Source organism: Oryctolagus cuniculus, chromosome 7 (genome assembly GCF_051225735.1).
Source record: "Oryctolagus cuniculus isolate XC-2025 breed Fujian yellow rabbit chromosome 7, ASM5122573v1, whole genome shotgun sequence".
Taxonomy (NCBI): domain Eukaryota; kingdom Metazoa; phylum Chordata; class Mammalia; order Lagomorpha; family Leporidae; genus Oryctolagus; species Oryctolagus cuniculus.
Window position 1 is genome coordinate 55170429 of NC_142873.1, and position 17848 is coordinate 55188276.

The 17848-nt window shown below is 50.8% G+C and overlaps 1 protein-coding gene and 1 long non-coding RNA gene across 2 annotated transcripts in view; one reads left to right on the top strand and one right to left on the bottom strand.

Moving 5' to 3' along the window:
- Positions 1–741: 741 nt before the first annotated feature.
- LOC138850568 (uncharacterized) lies at positions 742–16376 on the bottom strand. The gene is made up of 3 exons (XR_011390509.2): positions 16238–16376; positions 6884–7166; positions 742–1120 (listed from the first exon to the last, which is right to left on the bottom strand). It is a non-coding gene; the product is annotated as an uncharacterized LOC138850568 (long non-coding RNA).
- CASQ2 (calsequestrin 2) overlaps positions 16140–17848 on the top strand; it is a 71682-nt gene continuing 69973 nt past the window's right edge. Inside the window, 1 exon segment of the mRNA NM_001101691.1 lies at positions 16140–16456. Within this exon segment, the coding sequence (NP_001095161.1) occupies positions 16223–16456 (234 nt within the window). The 5' untranslated portion in view covers positions 16140–16222.

Here is a 17848-nt window from a genome sequence, read left to right on the forward strand (position 1 = left end):
AAAAAATTAAAAAAAAATGATTACTTAACCTACTAACTCAAGTGTCTTGCCACTTAAACCCAATGGGGTAGGTGTTTAGACCCTGGTTGGGAAACCCTCATCTCATATCAGAATTCCTGGGTTCGAATTCTAGCACTGCTGCTGAGTCCAGCTTCCTGCCGGTAAGCAGCCTGGAAGGCAGCAGATGAGATGGTTCAAGCAGTTGGGTCCCTGGCACTCACATGGGAGATCTGGGTTGAATTTCTGGCTCCTGGCTTCGGCGCGGTCAAGGTAGGCATTTGGGGAGTGCAGAAGTGGATGGGAACACACACAATCTTTCTCTCTCTCTTTAATAATTAATTAAATACAAATAAGATAAAATGCTGAGCACCTGCAATTAGACATATTAGCACACACGGCCTCCAGCGGGACCAGATGGGCCAGCCCTGACTCAGGCCCGTAGATTAACCTTCGCCGGCCACAGCGATTTTGACTGTTGTGGAGTTTTTGACTACTTTTGTTCTTAGTCATTATGCTGCCTCATTTGCACCAAGAACACACTGCCATTTAAAGACAAGAGCTACAAGAAGAATTGGTGCTGAAACAAAGGTAAGAGGAAGCAGATGCATGCTATTAGTTCCGCAAATTCATCCACAGGAGACTTCGTAACTCCATTCATCAATGTATCTGACCCCAATACCAATTTGCACATCAAGGTGTTTCCAAAATATCTAAAGTCAGAGTCCAAAACATAGTCATAAAGAATTTGGATTTTCATTTATTAGGAATGAATGGTTTCACACATCTATGTTTTCCCCCAAGTGCTTACAAACAGTGTGGTGCCCACCCAAGTGGGCTGCTTCCTTAGAGTTGAGTGTTGTCCGGTGTCCGGCTCCTTCCTGGTAGCCCAGGGCCACCGGGTTGCCGACCCCAGAAGATCCGAGCGATGCAGTGCAAGTGCATCTCCCGGCCTCTGGTTTCCAGGGATGGGCACGTGACTCGCTGTTGGTAGGTGAGCTGGAGGAGACGGCTGCTGCTGGTATCTGGGGACAGTCTCCACGCTCTCTCCCTGCGAGTCGGAGGGAAGGCCTGGAGCCCAGATGTCTGCAGTCATCTTTCAGCAACACGCACGGCCAATAACCTGATAAGGGTTTAAGACAAGAGAGGGCTGAGCAGGGAGGTGAAAACAGAAGATTCCCCGAGGCATGGTGGGGCGCCTGAGCAGTGCTGGCCTTGTCACGGACGAAAGACCAAAGAAGCCAAATGGCACTGGAGGCTTGGGGGAGAGGCACAGTTACCTTATTCACGCGTGTGGGTTTGACTGGGCTCTGTCTCAAGAGCGAAGCCCCATCCTCTGTTTTGCCCTACCTGTATACCCTGAATTTAGCAAGGCAGTTTTGGGGCACTGTTGGGGAGCACACTGTCATCTTAGGTCCTCAGGGATCAGCAAGTCACAGCTGCAAGGTAGGATGCTTTTACAGACAGGAAGGAGTAAACTATAACTTAAAGACAATTTCAGGGGGCACCCACTATCTTATCGTAGGTATGCGACTGGGCCTTTATGGCACGGGGGAAGTGGTTACCAAGAGTCTGTAGTGTTCCCTCCAACTGGCTCCTTCAGGGCAAGCGGGAGTGGGTCTGTAACAGCCTGACGCCCTGCCCTCCCTGTGTGGTGACGCAGGCTATGCTGCTGGCGCTGGGTCTTTCTCACCAGTAACCCTAACGCAATCTCACAGATACACTTTGAGCGTTTCTAATTACTTAGAAACAAACAAAAATCTGGTGAAAATGAAACTGCTTGGAATAATGGCAGCCTGCAAGAATGACCTACATGAGCTCATGGGAGCTTTTTCCTCTGCTTGCTTGTGCAATCAAGCCACGGTTGAGAGCCGCAGACTGAATATCTACGTTGCTTCCCACCCAAACTGACAGGATGAGCACTCAGTGTGATGCTGTCCACAGTGGGGGCCTGTGGGAGGTGATCAGGTCCTTATAAGAGGGACCTCAGAGAGGTCTCCCCACCCTTCTCCCATGTGAGGCTACGGGGAGCAGGCACCCGCTGTGGACCCGAAGCAGAGCCCTCATCAGACGCCAAACCTGCCAGCACCTTGTGAAGTCACCTCAGACTTCACAAGCCCCAGAACTGTGGGAAATAGATTGTTTCTATGCCACTTCATCTTTGGCATTCTGTTGTAGCAGTCTGAATGGAATCAGACACTCCATTTCCATTTTCTAAGACTTCGCATTCCAGCAAAATGGAAAAACAGGGGTCACTTTCCCTTCTTAACTGAAATAACAACAACAACAAAAATCCAAACAACAAATTATTTTTCAATCCTGCAAAACTGGGTGGCGGAAGAACACGATCCCTGGCAGACAGGAGGCAAGTGACCTGAAGCCCGCGATGCCCCCTGCACACTGCCTGGGGAGGGCTGATGGGGGTGACCCAAGGACAGTAGCAAGGGCAGAGTCTTTATGGTGAGAAATGGCGCTAAAGGTCCCAGGAGACCAAGCAGGTTGAAGGTCACAGGCCTCAGAGGAGAGAGCTGCACAGTGACCACCCTGGAGACCGGCAGAGGGCAGCCCCATGCGCTCAGTGGGAAACCACACAACACATGGGGAAAAGGACAATCCAAAGGACTAGACCAAGGGACTAGTATCCAGGGCTCACACCCAAGCAGCAATGCGCCTACCTCCACATTGCATCATCTACAGGGCAGTGGAAGACCTGTGAAGTCTGCTTCCATAGTGGAGAGCAGTTAGGGTTAGGCCATCTGCTGCTCTGATCCTGTCCCAGAAGAAATCCTTACAAGGAATGGCACTGGAGAAAAGAGCCTTGGAAGCTGTGGGGTTCTTGTCTTCATGCAAGAAAGAATTCAGGCATGAGACAGAGAACACAGTAATAAGGTTTTACTAGGGATAGGGCATCCGTCAGATAGAAGGGACACAGAGAGAGTGCCCAGTCGCTTGGACTGGGGGAGAACACAGAGAGAGTGCCCAGTCGCTTGGACTGGGGGAGAGCGAGGTCACCTGGCTGAATGGAGAGAATGCAGAGTGGACAGTAAGAGAGAAACAGAGAGAAAGGTCTTCCTTTGCCGTTGGTTCACCCTCCAATGGCTGCTGCGGCCGGCACACCGCGCTGATCTGAAGGCAGGAGCCAGGTACTTATCCTGGTCTCCCATGGGGTGCAGGGCCCAAGTACTTGGGCCATCCTCCACTGCACTCCTTGGCCACAGCAGAGAGCTGGCCTGGAAGAGGGGCAACCGGGACAGAATCCGGCGTCCCAACCGGGACTAGAACCCCGTGTGCCGGTGCCGCAAGGCGGAGGATTAGCTTAGTGAGCCGCGGCGCTGGCCAAGGAGCATCGGTTTTTAAGGGAGTCTCTTTACCTCCTCCCCCTTCTCCTCCAGGACTAAGGATGAGAAAGGGTTTGTTGGGTGAAAATACAAAAAATTCCTTTCCCAGTTTACCACTGAGGTGTCAGACAGGGAAGCCTTGCTGGTGTCAGTCAAGGGGCTTCTCTATAGAGTGCCCGCCTTAGGGGAAAGATGTTTTTCAGGCCAGGTGGAACGGGTGGAGCCTGGAAGTGTATCAGGATCTGGGTAGGACTTGGAGAAGCAGATGCTGCACTGGGACTGCCACAGTTGTCAGTTTCCTTAGGCCCTTCTCACACACTTAGGCTGATTTCTAACTTCTTGCCTAACAGGAAGACTTGAGTGGATCCCACTGTTTCCAAATAACACCACTGCACTCAGAACAAAGGGCAAGAGGACTTGCAAATATGTGAGAAACACAGCACGAACTCAACTCTCTAGTCCAATTGGAGAGGGCTGAAGAAAGTTCATGGAAAATGAAATGAAAAGACAATGCATATTTTTTCGTAAATGTTTCAGGGCCCTCTCATATTATCATTCAAAGAAGCAGTAAAATATGACTCACGATGGTTAGAATAATAATTGAAATGGACCCAGATTGACAAGCAAGTTAGAATTACCAGACAAGAACATTAAAACAGTTACCATAACTGCATTTCATATGCTCAAAAACCTAATTCAAAACAGGAAGGCTGTGGGGTGAGCATTGTCATACAGCAGGTGAGCCCGCCCTGGGGAGGGCCACATTCCACACTGGAGAACCCGGGATAGAGTCCTGCCTTTCTTCCCATCCAGCTTCCTGCTAGTGTACCTGCGAGGCAGCAGATGGTGGCCCAGGCTCCTGCTACCCATGTGGGAGCCTCACATGGAATTCCTTGCTCCTGGCATTGGCCTGGCCCCATTTGGAACCACAAAAGACCTCAAATAGTCAAATCCCCCTGTGGGCATTTGGGGAGTAAACTAGGAGACAGAAAATCTCTCTCTCACTTTGTCTTTAAAATAAATAAACCTAAATAGAGGGAAAATGTAAAAAAGATCTCAATCAGACTTTTAGAGATAAAAAACATAATGTTCAAGATGAAAAATACAATAATTGGTATTAACCAAAGAGTGCATTTTGAAGAAGAAAAGATTAGCAAACTTGAAGACATGGCAGTAGCAACTACCCAAAAATGAAATACAGAAAGGAAAAAGAATTTTGGAAAAAGAATCACTGAGGTGAATCCAGGTAGCTTATTCTATATATGAATACAATCATGGTCCTTAAGAGAAACTTGAAGAAACAATGCCTGAGCATTGAACAAATCTGAGGGAAACTAGGAACGCACAGTTCCAAGGAGCTCAACAAACCCTAAGCCCAAGAACATGAAGAATGCAAAACTACTAAGCAAGACACACCATAATCAAACTGCCCAAAACTGTTGATAAAAACAGAACACTGAAAACAGCCAGAGGAAAAAAGAGAAGCGATGAGCCAGGAGACAAAGATAAGGATGACAGCAATTACTGGCAGGAAACAGTCAAGCAAGATGACAGTGCAGCAAGCTCTTCAAGGTACTGGAAGCAAAAATCTATCAGCCTGAAGCTTTTACTGTCAAAGCGCCTTCCAACAGAACCAAAATGAAAGCATTTCCAAACAAACACAAGCCTAAGGCATCCTCATGAGCAGTCCTGCACCCCAAGAAGGTTACAGGCAGTCCTGGCAGAGGCAACCGGGAGCGACACAAAGCGCTTCAGACTGGCAGCGTTCCTGAGCACAGGTGTGAACGCTGCCATCACCGCAGCCCCAACATCTATCAACAAGATGCATGTCACAGCCAAATGGGATCCTACAAAGGCTGAAGTGGATTCAACTTTAAGAAATCAATCAGTCTGATCCCTGCAATGAAGATCATGAAACACCGATGGAATCAATTGAAAGATATCCTATGTTCATGGATTAGAAGAATAATCTTGTTGAAATGTCCATTCTACCCAAAGTGACCTATAGATCTCATATAATCCCTAACAAAATACCAATGGCAGTCTTTAGAATCCATTTGGAACCACAAAAGACCTCAAATAGTCAAAGCAATTCTGAACAAGAAAAGCAAAGCTGGAGGCATTATAATATCTGACTTCCAAGTACACTGCAAAGCCAGAGTAACTAAAACAGTGTGGTACTGGCATAAGCCCAGACACATAGACCAATGAAACAGAGCACCCAGAAATAAATCCACATATTTACAGCCAACTGATTTTCAACAAAGGTCCAAGTATATACAGGGGAGAAAGGAAAGTCTCTTCGACAAATGGTGCTGGGAAAACTGGGTATCCATACATGGAAGAAAGAAAATAAATTCCTGTCTCTTACCTTATACAAAAATCAAAGCAAAATCCACAAGACTTTCAGTTCCCAGGCCCAGTGTGACTTAGCTCCAGGCATTGCGGGCATTTGGGGAGTGAACCAGTGGACAAAAACACTCTGTCCATCTTTCTGTGTGTTTTTCTCTGCCTCTCAAGTAAATAAAAATATGGAGGAGAAAGATCATTTTACACACACACACACAGACGTGTGTGTGTGTGTGTATATATATATATATATATATATGTCTTTATTTGCAGATGGTCTACTAGCCATGTAGAAAATCTAATGGAAGCCGGCGCCGCGGCTCAATAGGCTAATCCCGCTGTCTAGCAGCGCCAGCACACCGGGTTCTAGTCCCGGTCGGGGTGCCGGATTCTGTCCCGGTTGCCCCTGTTCCAGGCCAGCTCTCTGCTGTGGCCAGGGAGTGCAGTGGAGGATGGCCCAAGTGCTTGGGTCCTGCACCCCATGGGAGACCAGGAGAAGCTCCTGGCTCCTGCCTTCGGATCAGTGCAGTGCGCCGGCCGCAGCGCGCCGGCCACAGCGGCCATTGGAGGCAAAGGAAGACCTTTCTCTCTGTCTCTCTCTCTCACTGTCCACTCTGCCTGTCAAAAAAAAAAAAAAAAATCTAATGGAACCTACAAGGGTCTCTAGAATTAATTAAGGAATCTAGCAAATTTACAGGATAAAAGATCAATTGTATTTCTATTTACTATCAACAAACAGAAATCAAATGTAATATTTATCACTTAAAAAGTTTTTAAAGACTTATTATTCATTTGAAAGAGTTACACAAGAGAGGGAGAGACAGAGACACAGAGATCTTCCATCCTCTGGTTCACTCCCTAGATGGCCACAACAGCCAATGCTGAGTCAGGCCAAAGCCAGAAACCAGGAGCTTCATCTGGGTCTCCTCCACGAGGGGGCAGGGGCACAAGTGCTTGGGCCATCTTCCACTGCTTTTCCCAGGCCACTAGCAGGGAGCTGGATCAGAAGTGGAGCAGCAGGGACATGAACTGGCATCCATATGTGACACTGGTGTTGTAGGTGGCAGTTTTACCTGTTAGGCCACAGCTCCAGCCCCCACTTAAATTGTTTAAAAGTTTACTTATTTGAGAAGCAGAGAGAGAGAGAGAGAGAGGGCTATCTACTGGTTCACTCCGCAGATGCCCTCAACAGCTCCTACCTGGGGCTGAAGCTGGGGACCGGGAGCTCAGTCTGATGCTCAGATGTGGGTGGGAGGTCCCAAGCGCTTGAGCTGTCATCTGCTGCCTTCTGGAGTGTGCGTTAGCAGGAAGCTGGATCCAGGAGTGGAGCTAGGACTTGAACTCAGGCACTCTGGTACAGGACGTGGGCATCCCGAGCAGTATCTTAACTACTAGGCCAGATGCCATCCCCAAATTTATCACTTTAACAGTATTCAAAATATAAAACACTTGCAGATCAATCTAACTAGAGATGTAGAAGACCTGTAGGGTGAAAATTACAAAATATTACTGACAGAAGTTGAAGACAAATTTATGGTAAGAAATATCTTGCTCATGTTCAAAAAGACTCAGTATTGCAAAGATGGTAATCTTCCCCAATCAAAATCTCAACAGATAATTGTTAATGATTTTTAATGTATTTGTTTTCATTTCATTTGAAAGGCAGAGGGGAGACCTTCCCTCCGCTGGTTCATGCCCCAGATGCTTTCAACAGGGTTCTGCTGAGCCAGGGGCTCAACCTAGATCTCCCCGGTGGGTGGTGGGCGATGGAGCCCCCGCCACTGGAGCCGTCATCACCTGCTGCCTCCTATGCTGTGCGTTAGACGACATGTGTTTTTAAACTTGATAAGCTGATTTCAAAGTTTACATGGAAATGCAAGGACCCAGGGTAACCGAAACAAAGCTGGAGGGCTGACTATCTGATCCAAAGACTTTCAAAGCTCCAGGCATCAAGATGAGATGGTGTTAACATTTAAAAAATAAATAGCTCAAGGGGACAAAATATAGAGACCGGAAAAAGATGTGCACGTTAACAAAAAAACAATTTTTGACAAAGGTACAAAAGCAACACCATGGAGATGGAAAATAATTTCAAGAAATGGTACAAAACTATTGGATAGCCATGTGCAAAAACTAATAGCAACTTTGATCCTTTCTCCACGTCTTTGCACTAAAATGAATCACAGAGCCGAACTTACTAGTGGAAGCAGCTTTACGGTGAAAACAATCCAAACCTCCACCAATGAGGAATGGGCCGACTATAGATGTTGACACGAGGCAATTCTAGTTAGCAATAAACATGATGGATTATTGCAACAGGCAGCCACGTAATTGACTCTCACAATAATTATGCTGAGTGAAGAAGCCCAACAACAGAATAATGTATGATTCCTTTTACACAAAATTCTACAAAATGAAAACTAACCCATAGTGTCAAAAAAAAAAAAAAAATGAGAGGCTTCCCAGTGCCGAGGTAAGGGAGGGAATGACAGGAAAAGGGAGGAGTGATGGAATATAAAAATCTCAGGAAACTGTGGGCAGTGGCTATGCTCACTATCTTGATTGTGGTTACATGGCTTTGGGCACACATCAAACATCAAAAGTTTAGCTTATTGCATGGCAATTATATCTTGATTTTAAAAAAATTAAAAAGAAAACATTCCAATTTTTCATTTCTTACATATGTATTTGTTTGCCAAAACAGTATGCTATTTAAGCATCTGTTGACAAATCGATTTTTCTCTTGCATAATTATTTTAATTACGTTAAACAGAATGAATCATTTAGAACCTGGCAAACTGAAATTTATCTTTGCTCTCTGTATAATAATAATTATTAGAAGAGGAATTAGAATGAACGTTTTTTTTTTTTAAAAAAAAGGCTTTATTAATTTACTTAAAAGGCAGAGTTACAAAGAGAGAGAGAGAGGGAGAGAAGGAGATCTTCCATCTGCTGGTTCACTTCCCAAAAGGCTGCCAATGGCTGGGGCTGGGCCAAGTCGAACCCAGGAGGCTGGAACTGTGTCTGGGTCTTATGTGTGGGTGGCAGAGCCCAAACACTTGGGCCATCTTCTGCTGCTTTCCCAGGTACATTAGCAGGGAGCTGGATCAGAAGTGAAGCAACCAGGACTCGAACCTGTGCCCATATGGGATGCTGGTGCTGTAGGTGGCAGTTTTACCCGCTGTGACACAGCACCAGCCCCAAAAGGAACTTTAATAGAGTCAGGAAAAATAGATCAATCTAAAATATTTAACAATCATTTCTTTTTTTTTCTTTTTTCTTTTTTCTCTTTTCTTTTCTTTTCTTTTCTTTTCTTTTCTTTTCTTTTCTTTTCTTTTCTTTTCTTTTCTTTCTTTTTTTTTGACAGGCAGAGTGGACAGTGAGAGAGACAGAGAGAAAGGTCTTCCTTTGCCGTTGGTTCACCCTCCAATGGCCGCCGCGACCGGCGCACTGTGGCCGGCGCACCGCACTGATCTGATGGCAGGAGCCAGGTACTTATCCTGGTCTCCCATGCAGGTACAGGGCCCAAGCACCTGGGCCATCCTCCACTGCACTCCCTGGCCACAGCAGAGAGCTGGCCTGGAAGAGGGGCAACCGGGACAAAAACTGGCGCCCCGACCGGGACTAGAACCCGGTGTGCGGGCGCCGCAAGGCGGAGGATTAGCTTAGTGAGCCGCGGCGCTGGCAACAATCATTTCTTTTTAAATTTCCCAGGGGAGAGAATGGAGACTGCATCATCACAGAGACACAAAGTCAGGACAGTAATGCCCCTCCCCCATAGCAGACGTCTTGGGAGAGAATGCCATGTGCTCAGAGAGACACACATCCCGGCTCCTTGAAAAGTGGTGGTCAAAGGGGCCGCGCGTGTGAAGGGCCTGGTCCTCGGTACTGGGCGGAGCGTCCCATCATCTTCTGGAAGCCGGCGGCAGGCGAGGGGAAGCTCCAGCCTCCCACGGGTGAACAGCAGAAGCCCTCCTTCATCCCAGGAGTACCGCTCCCCTCCATGGTAGCTCCGGCTGCTGTGGCTCTGAGCTTAGCACCTGCACACCACAGCCACTTGCCCACTTGGATGCCACCTCCAGAGCCATTTTTTTTTTAAAGATTTATTTATTTATTTCAAATTCAGAGTTGCACAGAGAGAGGCAAAGACAAACGGGGTTAGGGGTGGAGGTGCTTTTATCTGTTTGTTCACTCCCCAAATGGCCACAATGGCTGGGGCTGGGCCAGGCTGAAGCCAGGATCCAGGAGCTTCTTCAGGGTCTCCCACATGGGTGCAGGGGCCCAAGGACTTGGACCATATTCTGCTACTTTCTCAAGTACATCAGCAGGGAGCTGGATCAGAAGTGGAGCAGTTGGGACTTGAACTGGCGCCCATAAGGTGTCGCAAGTGGCAGTTTTACTTGCTACGCCGTAGCTGGCCCCTTTCTGTTTTCTTATTGCTGTCCCTGCAAAATCTCTCTTCCCCTCTGTTTCCATGACAAATTAGCTCTGTGTTTTCTGCTGATCTGTTCTCTGCTACTTTTTTTTTTTTTTAACCAGGCAGAGTTAGACAGTGAGAGCTATAGACAGTGAGAGAGAGAGAGAGAGAGACAGAGAGAAAGGTCTTCCTTCCGTTGGTTCACCCCCCAAATGGCAGCTATGGCTGGCATGCCGTGCTGATCTGAAGCCAGGAGCCAGGTGCTTCTCCTGGTCTCCCATGCGGGTGCAGAGCCCAAGCACTTGGACCATCCTCCACTGCCCTGCCGGGCCACAGCAGAGAGCTGGCCTGGAAGAGGAGCAACCAGGACAGAATCTGGCACCCTGACCAGGACTAGAACCCGGTGTGCCGGCACCACAGGCAGAGGATTAGCCTAGTGAGCCGCGGCACCACCTCTGCTACCTTTTCTTCTGAACTAAGTTCATCCCTCCCTCCCTCCTTCTAAACTATTCTAGCTTCTCCCATGGAAACATGAGGTTTCTCTTAGTGTGTGCTGTGGTTCTATGCAATCTAAGCATTTCCGTTTTTGTTTTTCTCCGAAGCAGCCCCAGAGAAGCCTCCGTGCTTAGCGGAGAGCCAGGGGCCATCACAAGCCAGGCAGACCTGGCTCCAAGTCCAGTCTCTGCTGTGTCCCAGATGCGTGGTGCGGGCAGACACTTCACCTTGCTGGCCCTCAGGTCTGTGAAATGGGGGGCCAGGCGCCCAGCTTGGTGGGGTGGAAATGGGCCGAGAACCAGGACCCCGCTCTGATGGAGCAGCTGCCCCTGTGGGCAGCCAGCTGAGGCTCTGCTGCAGCTCCTGGCTTGTCCCCGTGACCCCATGAGCAAGCAGCAGAAGGCAGACACAGGGGCTCACTACTTAGCTCAAAGCCCAGCTCTCCCTTTACTGGTCATGCAACCCTAGGCAAGCTACTTAATCACTGTGAGCCTCAGTTTACCCATCTGTTAAATGGGGATATGAAAATGCCCAAGCTCAGGGGGTTGACAAGAGGATGAATGAGTCAAATTTATAATGACTTAACATAAGGCCCCTGCACAAGGTTATGCTTCCACTCTAATTAACACATATTTGATAAGATGCGCTACTGGCTCCCCGGGTGGCTATGAGGAATACTGTGAATGGGTACATGTGGGCGAGGGGCTGCAGCCCCAGGGGAAGGAGTGCTCCCAAGGAGGAGAAGGACATTGAGCAGGGGAGTGACGTTAGCCCCCGAGTCATCAGGAGGGCCTCCTGGAGGAGGTGGCATTTTTCAGAACAAGGAATCCCTTGATGGGACTTTGAGGCTCTTCCTGCTAGCATTGCTCTCTCTCTGCTATGTTCTGCTGAGAAGGAGTTTCCTGGTGCTGGGGAGGTGGGAAGGCTCCTGGGATGTTCGGGAGTTAGGAGGCAGGGAGGCCTCGGGGCTGAGAACAGGCCTGAGTTCATGGAGCTTGGGTCTGGACACAAGCATTTCCGCCCTCTCTCTACCAGGCTCACTTGCTACCGCCCTGCCCACTGGCCGGGCAGAACTGGAGGGAAGAGTAACGCCAAGGAAACAAAGGTGCCATGTTCCGCTTTGTCCACTGGGGGGAGTGTTTTAGCCACAGACGGGCGCCTCGGAGCCGCTAGCAACTGCGGGAGAGGAGCAGACTTGGGGCCGACGAGAGGCGGCCCATCAGAACCCTGCCCCACAGACGGCATTCGGGAGACTCAGGCCTGCCCTGGTGCCAGGAATCCAAGAGGCCTGGGAGATCCGCGAACCTGACACCCGGAGCAGGGCCGGAGGGCGGGAGGCCCGAGGCAGGTGGGATGCAGGTCGGGAGCAGCAGCCTCCCGCCTTCCTGGTGGAGGCGCCCGCACTTCAAGCCCCCTGAGTTTCTCGGTGCCCCGGAGGCTCCTCGGGGTGGGGGTGAGCGCGTCTGCGAAACAGTCTGAGCGAGGACACTGGTGCTGGGCCAGGAGGAAGGAAGGGGTGGCTGCAAGCCCTGGTAGCCCGGCTTCCCCAGAGCCCCTGAGAACGGCGCCAGCCACCTCCTCCCGGGGCTCACTGCCCTCGGCAGCTTTCCGCCTGCCCCTCACCCTCCTCTCCCAAGCCTCTGTCCTCAAGGATGCTTTGCCGGTGACCTGTGCGACACTCCCGCCTACAGCCGCTGGCTCTCAAGGGTTCTTCCAATTGTTGGGCACAGTTCACGCCTGCTTGTCATCACACACACACACTTTTTGTCCATTTCTTGTTGAAGGGTACGATCCCTTATAGGAGGTGAGCTCGGTGAATTCAGGATTACAACGTATCCATCCTCTCCCCCTGGAAAAGTGTCTCCTACATACAAAGTGCTCCATGGAAGTATCTTTATAATCTACAGGTTACTGACAGATCCTGGCTTCACATCCTTCCATGATGAAGATCACTTAAAGGACCCCTGGAAAATCGTCCTGCCACCTGTTGGAAGGAACTCCTGGAAGCTGGGTTAGCTCCGGGTTTTGGCATGGTGCCCACGCACAGTGACGCACTGGAGCTTCAGTAAAGCAACAGGCCCGCGTCGAGGTTGGGACGGTGGCTAACACCGGCTTGGGTTGATCTGTTCGTTTTGTTTTACTCCATTCTTGTTTAAAAAAAAAAAAACACACAGAAAGTACCTGCCAATGGCACAGAAAAACACACAGCTTGGCCTGACCCCAGAGCTAGGAGCACATGCGGATCCCACTGGTTGGGCCGCCTCTCGCTCTGCTGTGAGGCAGCTGATTGGCAGGATGCGAGGGTGGGGCTTCCTTATGGACAAGCTAAACAAGGCTGGGAGGCAGTGAGGCAAAGGAAAAGCAAAGCTTGGGAAAAGAACAGCAAGTAGGAAATCAGGACGGTACCGGGAAAGGCATCTATGCAGCCTCCGTCTCCTTGGAGGGAGCCCGATCTGCCAGCGGGGGGACAAACACTCACCCCAGCAGTGGTCCCTGGCTGCAAGGCCCAGGTCCGCCTCTGGGGCAGCCACCTGCTCAGTTAGCTGGGTTGGATACAAGCCAGTAGGAAATGCAAAGACTCTGACCTTAAATATTTCTCTCTCTCTCTTTTTAGTAACAGCTCTTTCTTTTTTTTTAAAAAAGCACATATTAAGAAAAGTGGAGCGAATTCTAAATAAAGGTAACCCAACAAGACTGAAGCAACTGGGAAATGCTTTGGGAGGCTGACCTGGAAAACACAAGGCTTACATTGTCTCACCAAGACTTCTCTTTCCTAAAGAGAGCAGAGCCCCCACACGCGCCACAGCTGACCATGCCTTAGAAGGCTTGTTCTTGGTTCCATCTTTTTTTAAAATTTTTTTTAAGATTTATTTATTTATTTGAAAGTCAGAGTTACACAGAGAGAGGAAAGGCAGAGAGGGAGAGAGAGAGAGAGGTCTTCCAGCCGATGGTTCACTTTCCAAATGGCCACAATGGCCGGAGCTGCACTGATCCAAAGCTAGGAGCCAGGAGCTTCTTCCCGGTCTCCCATGTGGGTGCTGGGGCCCAAAGACTTGGGCCGTATTCTACTGCTTTCCCAGGTCATAGCAGAGAGCTGGATCGAAGTGGAACAGCCAGGACTAGAACTGGCATCCATATGGGATGCAGGCACTGCAGGCCAGGGCTTTAACTCGCTGTACCACAGCACCGGCCGCTCTTGGCCCCATCTTTGAAAGCCGTGGAGACCACATGGTTGGAAAGAATGCAGTCTGGGGTGTCCGTGATGGGCTCTCCAAGGCCCTGGCTTCCTGGATGCGCACAGGTGGAGCCGAGGCCGCGGCTCTCAGCATTGAGGCTCTCGGCTGCAGCGCAGGCCTCGCCCCCACCCCCCAGACTCCTGCCTTCCTTCCAACCCCTGTGAAAGCTGCAAAGGACTCTCCCAGCCCAAGGCGAGGGAAAATGGCTATGATGATCAGGACCTGAGATCCTTGTGGCGAGTCAAAACCACGAGGGGACCAATGTCTTCCCAGCAGAGAAGGACTAAGGAAAAAGGATGGACGCAGGAGAACTGTTGGGGGCAGTGCCGAGCGCTCCCATGGCAGCTGGCACTGCTGCTGTCTCAGAGCAGTCTCCGATCTCTCTGAACTTCACTCAGTGAGCTCATCTGTCAAATGGGGACGTGTCACTGCTGCCCCAACTGCCCGCCGGGCTCCAGGGGAGAGTGGACAGGAAAGGGTTGACGAGCCGTTAACACTAGAAACCAACATAGAGTTAGCGATGGCTCACGCCTCCACAAGGCTGAAGGTTAGCAGGTGCTGTTTCCCAGCAGCCTTTGGTTCTGTGCTTTTCCCTCTGTTTCTGGGCTTCCCCAGCTTCCACAGAGGGGTGCAGAGAATGGGATCATCCGCTATTACAAGGCAGAGCCGGGGCTGGAGCTCTGATCTGTCTGGCTTCCAGACTTCCTGCAACCATCTGTCTCCAATGAAGAGGGAAGGGCCATAGTGATTGATTGGGGTTAATGGAAGGGGAAAAAAATTGAAGGAATATGACAGGAATGGCAGCAAGGAACCTCAGAGGGTTTCTGAGCAAGCCTGTTGAACCTCTATTTATTTAGTTTTTTTTTTTTTTTAAAGATTTATTTATTTGAAAGAGTTACAGAGAGGCAGAGGCAGAGAGAGAGAGAGAGAGAGAGAGAGAGGTCTTCCATATGCTGGTTCATTCCTTAAGTGGCCACAATGGCAGGAGCTGGGCCAGATTGAAGCCAGGAGCCAGGAGCTTCTTCTGGGTCTCCCACACAGGTGCAGGGGCCCAAGCACTTGGGCCATCCCCCACTGTTTTCCCAGGCCATAGCAGAGAGCTGGATTGGAAATGGAGCAGCTAAGACTGGAACCGGTGCCCATATGGGATGCTGGCACTGTAGACAATGGTTTTAGCTACTATGCCACAGTGCCCACCCTATTTTATTTAGTTTTAAAACAAGGACATTGGGGCTGGCACTGTGGCACAGTGGGTTAAAGCCCTGGCCTAAAGCGCCAACATCCCATATGGGCACTGGTTCTAGTCCCAGCTGTTCCTCTTCTGATCCAGCTCTCTGCTATGGCCTGGGAAAGCAGTAGAAGATGGCCCAAGTTCTTGGGCCCCTGCACCCACATGGGAGACCCAGAAGAAGCTCCTGGCTCCTGGCTTCAGATTGGCGTAGCTCCAGCCATTGCGGCTATCTGGGGAGTGAACCAGAGGAAGACCTCTCTCTCTGTCTCTACCTCTCTCTGTAACTCTCTTTCAAATAAATAAAAATAAATCTTAAAAAAAAAAAAAGGACATGCTTGATATGCTCCCCTGATGTGGACAGGGCTTGGCGGCAGCCAGGAAAGGAACAAGGAACAAGGTGGCCTGGGGCCTCTTGCAGCCCTGTGTGTGCAGGGCTGGGGCAAAGGGTGTCCTCATGTCCCTCTCCCAGGGGGCACCATGCACAGGGTTTCTCTCAGGGTCTCTAAACAGGGAAGACAGGTGCAGAGCATGGAGCTGCCCCCTGGGGCACTCCCTTTTGCTGCGGTGTTGCAGTGGGTAGGAGGGGTGCTAGCCTGCCAGGAGGGGCCAGGCTGTGTGGCCTCCATAGAGGCACTCAGCAGGGCATTAACGTGCAGGCTGCGGCCTGGCCATCTGCTCATGGGAGCCACAGAGCCAGCTGCCCCGCCTCTCACTTTTCTCTCCCCTCGTCTCCGCGCGCCTCCTCTCCTCTGACCTTCCGGGCTCGCATCCCCCTCGTGTGCCTCCAGCCACTCCACCAGGCTGACAGGCTGTATCAGCGAATCCCTCCACAGTGTCATATCTAACTTTTTTATTCATTGCATGATTTATTTTTAGCCCGAAACAACTGCATCCTAAAAATGGAGTTCCCAATGAGACAGGGGCTGGGCCGAGCTATGTAAGGTATCCGGGGCTGGGCCTGGCCGTGCGCATGTGGCGATGCGCCGCCCCTCGGTGTCCTGAGCCCACGCATACAAGGAGCTGGGGGCCCCGGGCGGAGCTGGGCAGAGGTCAGCCTCCCTGTGTCCTGCCCAGCGGGCTCATCCAGGCCTCCAGGAATCTGCCGTGCTCCCTCGGGCACACAGCACGTTTGGGGAAGGAGACGGGAAACTTGTCCCAGATGAAGAGAGCTCACCTGTTCGTCGTGGGGGTCTACCTGCTGTCCTCTTGCAGGGCCGAAGAGGGTCTCAACTTCCCCACGTACGACGGGAAGGACCGGGTGGTGAGTCTTTCGGAGAAGAACTTCAAGCAGATTTTGAAGAAATACGACTTGCTGTGCCTCTACTACCACGCGCCGGTGTCGGCCGACAAGGTGGCCCAGAAGCAGTTCCAGCTGAAGGAGATTGTGCTCGAGGTAGGGGGCGTGCGGGGCGCGGGAGAGCGCGGCGCCTGCGCACCCACGGCTGCCGCGTTTTACTTCCCGGTGGTGGGTGGTGCGGCCGGGCTGGGGTGTGTGAACAACGGGGCGGCGGCGTGGGGGCAGGGGGTGCGTCGTGGTCCTCTTGGTTTCCCAGGGGCTCTTGTCCCAGCCATGGTTTTGCCCCGAAGAACGTTGGAATCCTTGCTGGAGCTGTAGTCTGAAATGGAAGCCAGAGGGAACCGGTGGGCTTCATCCACTGTGCCCATCCCGGCTCCTCCCTGGCTGATGCCTCCCCAGGGTGCTGGGGGAACAGGAGCCTGTTTGGCCTCGGCTGTTCCAGGGCCGGATGGGGGCTGCACCCCAGAGATTTCTCCTCTTGGACGATTTCCTTTCGGACAGTATTGTGGAGTGCAGATGTGTGCAGCCAATGGGTTTATCTCCTCAGAAAGTGCCTGGGCAGGGTTTGGGGTGGAGATGAAGTCAGTTCTTATTTTATCTGCATTACATGGCCTGTTGGTGGCCTGGCAAGGGGGGCCATTCCGACTGCATTGTGAGAGCCCCGGAGCCTGTTCCCGCAGCTCCTCCTGGACAGCTGGAGATCCCTTACACCATGGGAGTACCAGCGGCTGCCAAGAATGTGGCAGGCACTGAGACACCTCCCGTGCCCAGGCCAGTGCGGGATGAAAAGGGCTGTCTGAGAATCATGCAGTTTGCTAACCAGCGCAATCAGAGAACTGGGGTTAACGAGTTTCACAGAATTCCCATAGACAAGCATGTGGATTTGAGCCCCCCTACCACCGCAACTGACTATAACAAAGGCCAGTACAGCTATCCCAAATACACCACAAGGTGTAAAAACCGCTTCAGAATCCTGTCTCCTGATTGTCATACAAACACTTATTTTCATGGCATTTATACATGGTGGTGTGGTCATTTCAGAGAGCGCTGGCTGCCAAAATGCTAAGCATCTGAAAAATATCACCACTACCAGCCTGGGGTTGTGGCACAGCATGTGAGGCCAGCACTTGGGTTGCTGGCATGCATTATGGGAGTACCTGGTTTGAGTCCTGATAATGTGCCCGGGGGGCAGCAGATGACGGTCCAAATACTGGAGTCCCCTCCTACCCATATGGGAATCCTGATGGAATTCCTGGCTCCTGGTTTCAGCTCGGCCTACCCTCAACTCTGGCAGGCATTGGGGGTAAATAATTAAGTAAATCTTTTTCAAAAATCAAAATAGCACTGCTCCTGCGCGTTTGTTTGTCAGGCTGCATGCTGGGTGCTGGCTGTGGAGGGCCAGGTCCCTGTGTGGGGAAGCAGCCTCAGTCGCTGGGTCCTTAGAGTACAGAAAAGGGGCAGTCACAGCCGGGCAAGAGCAGGACCCAG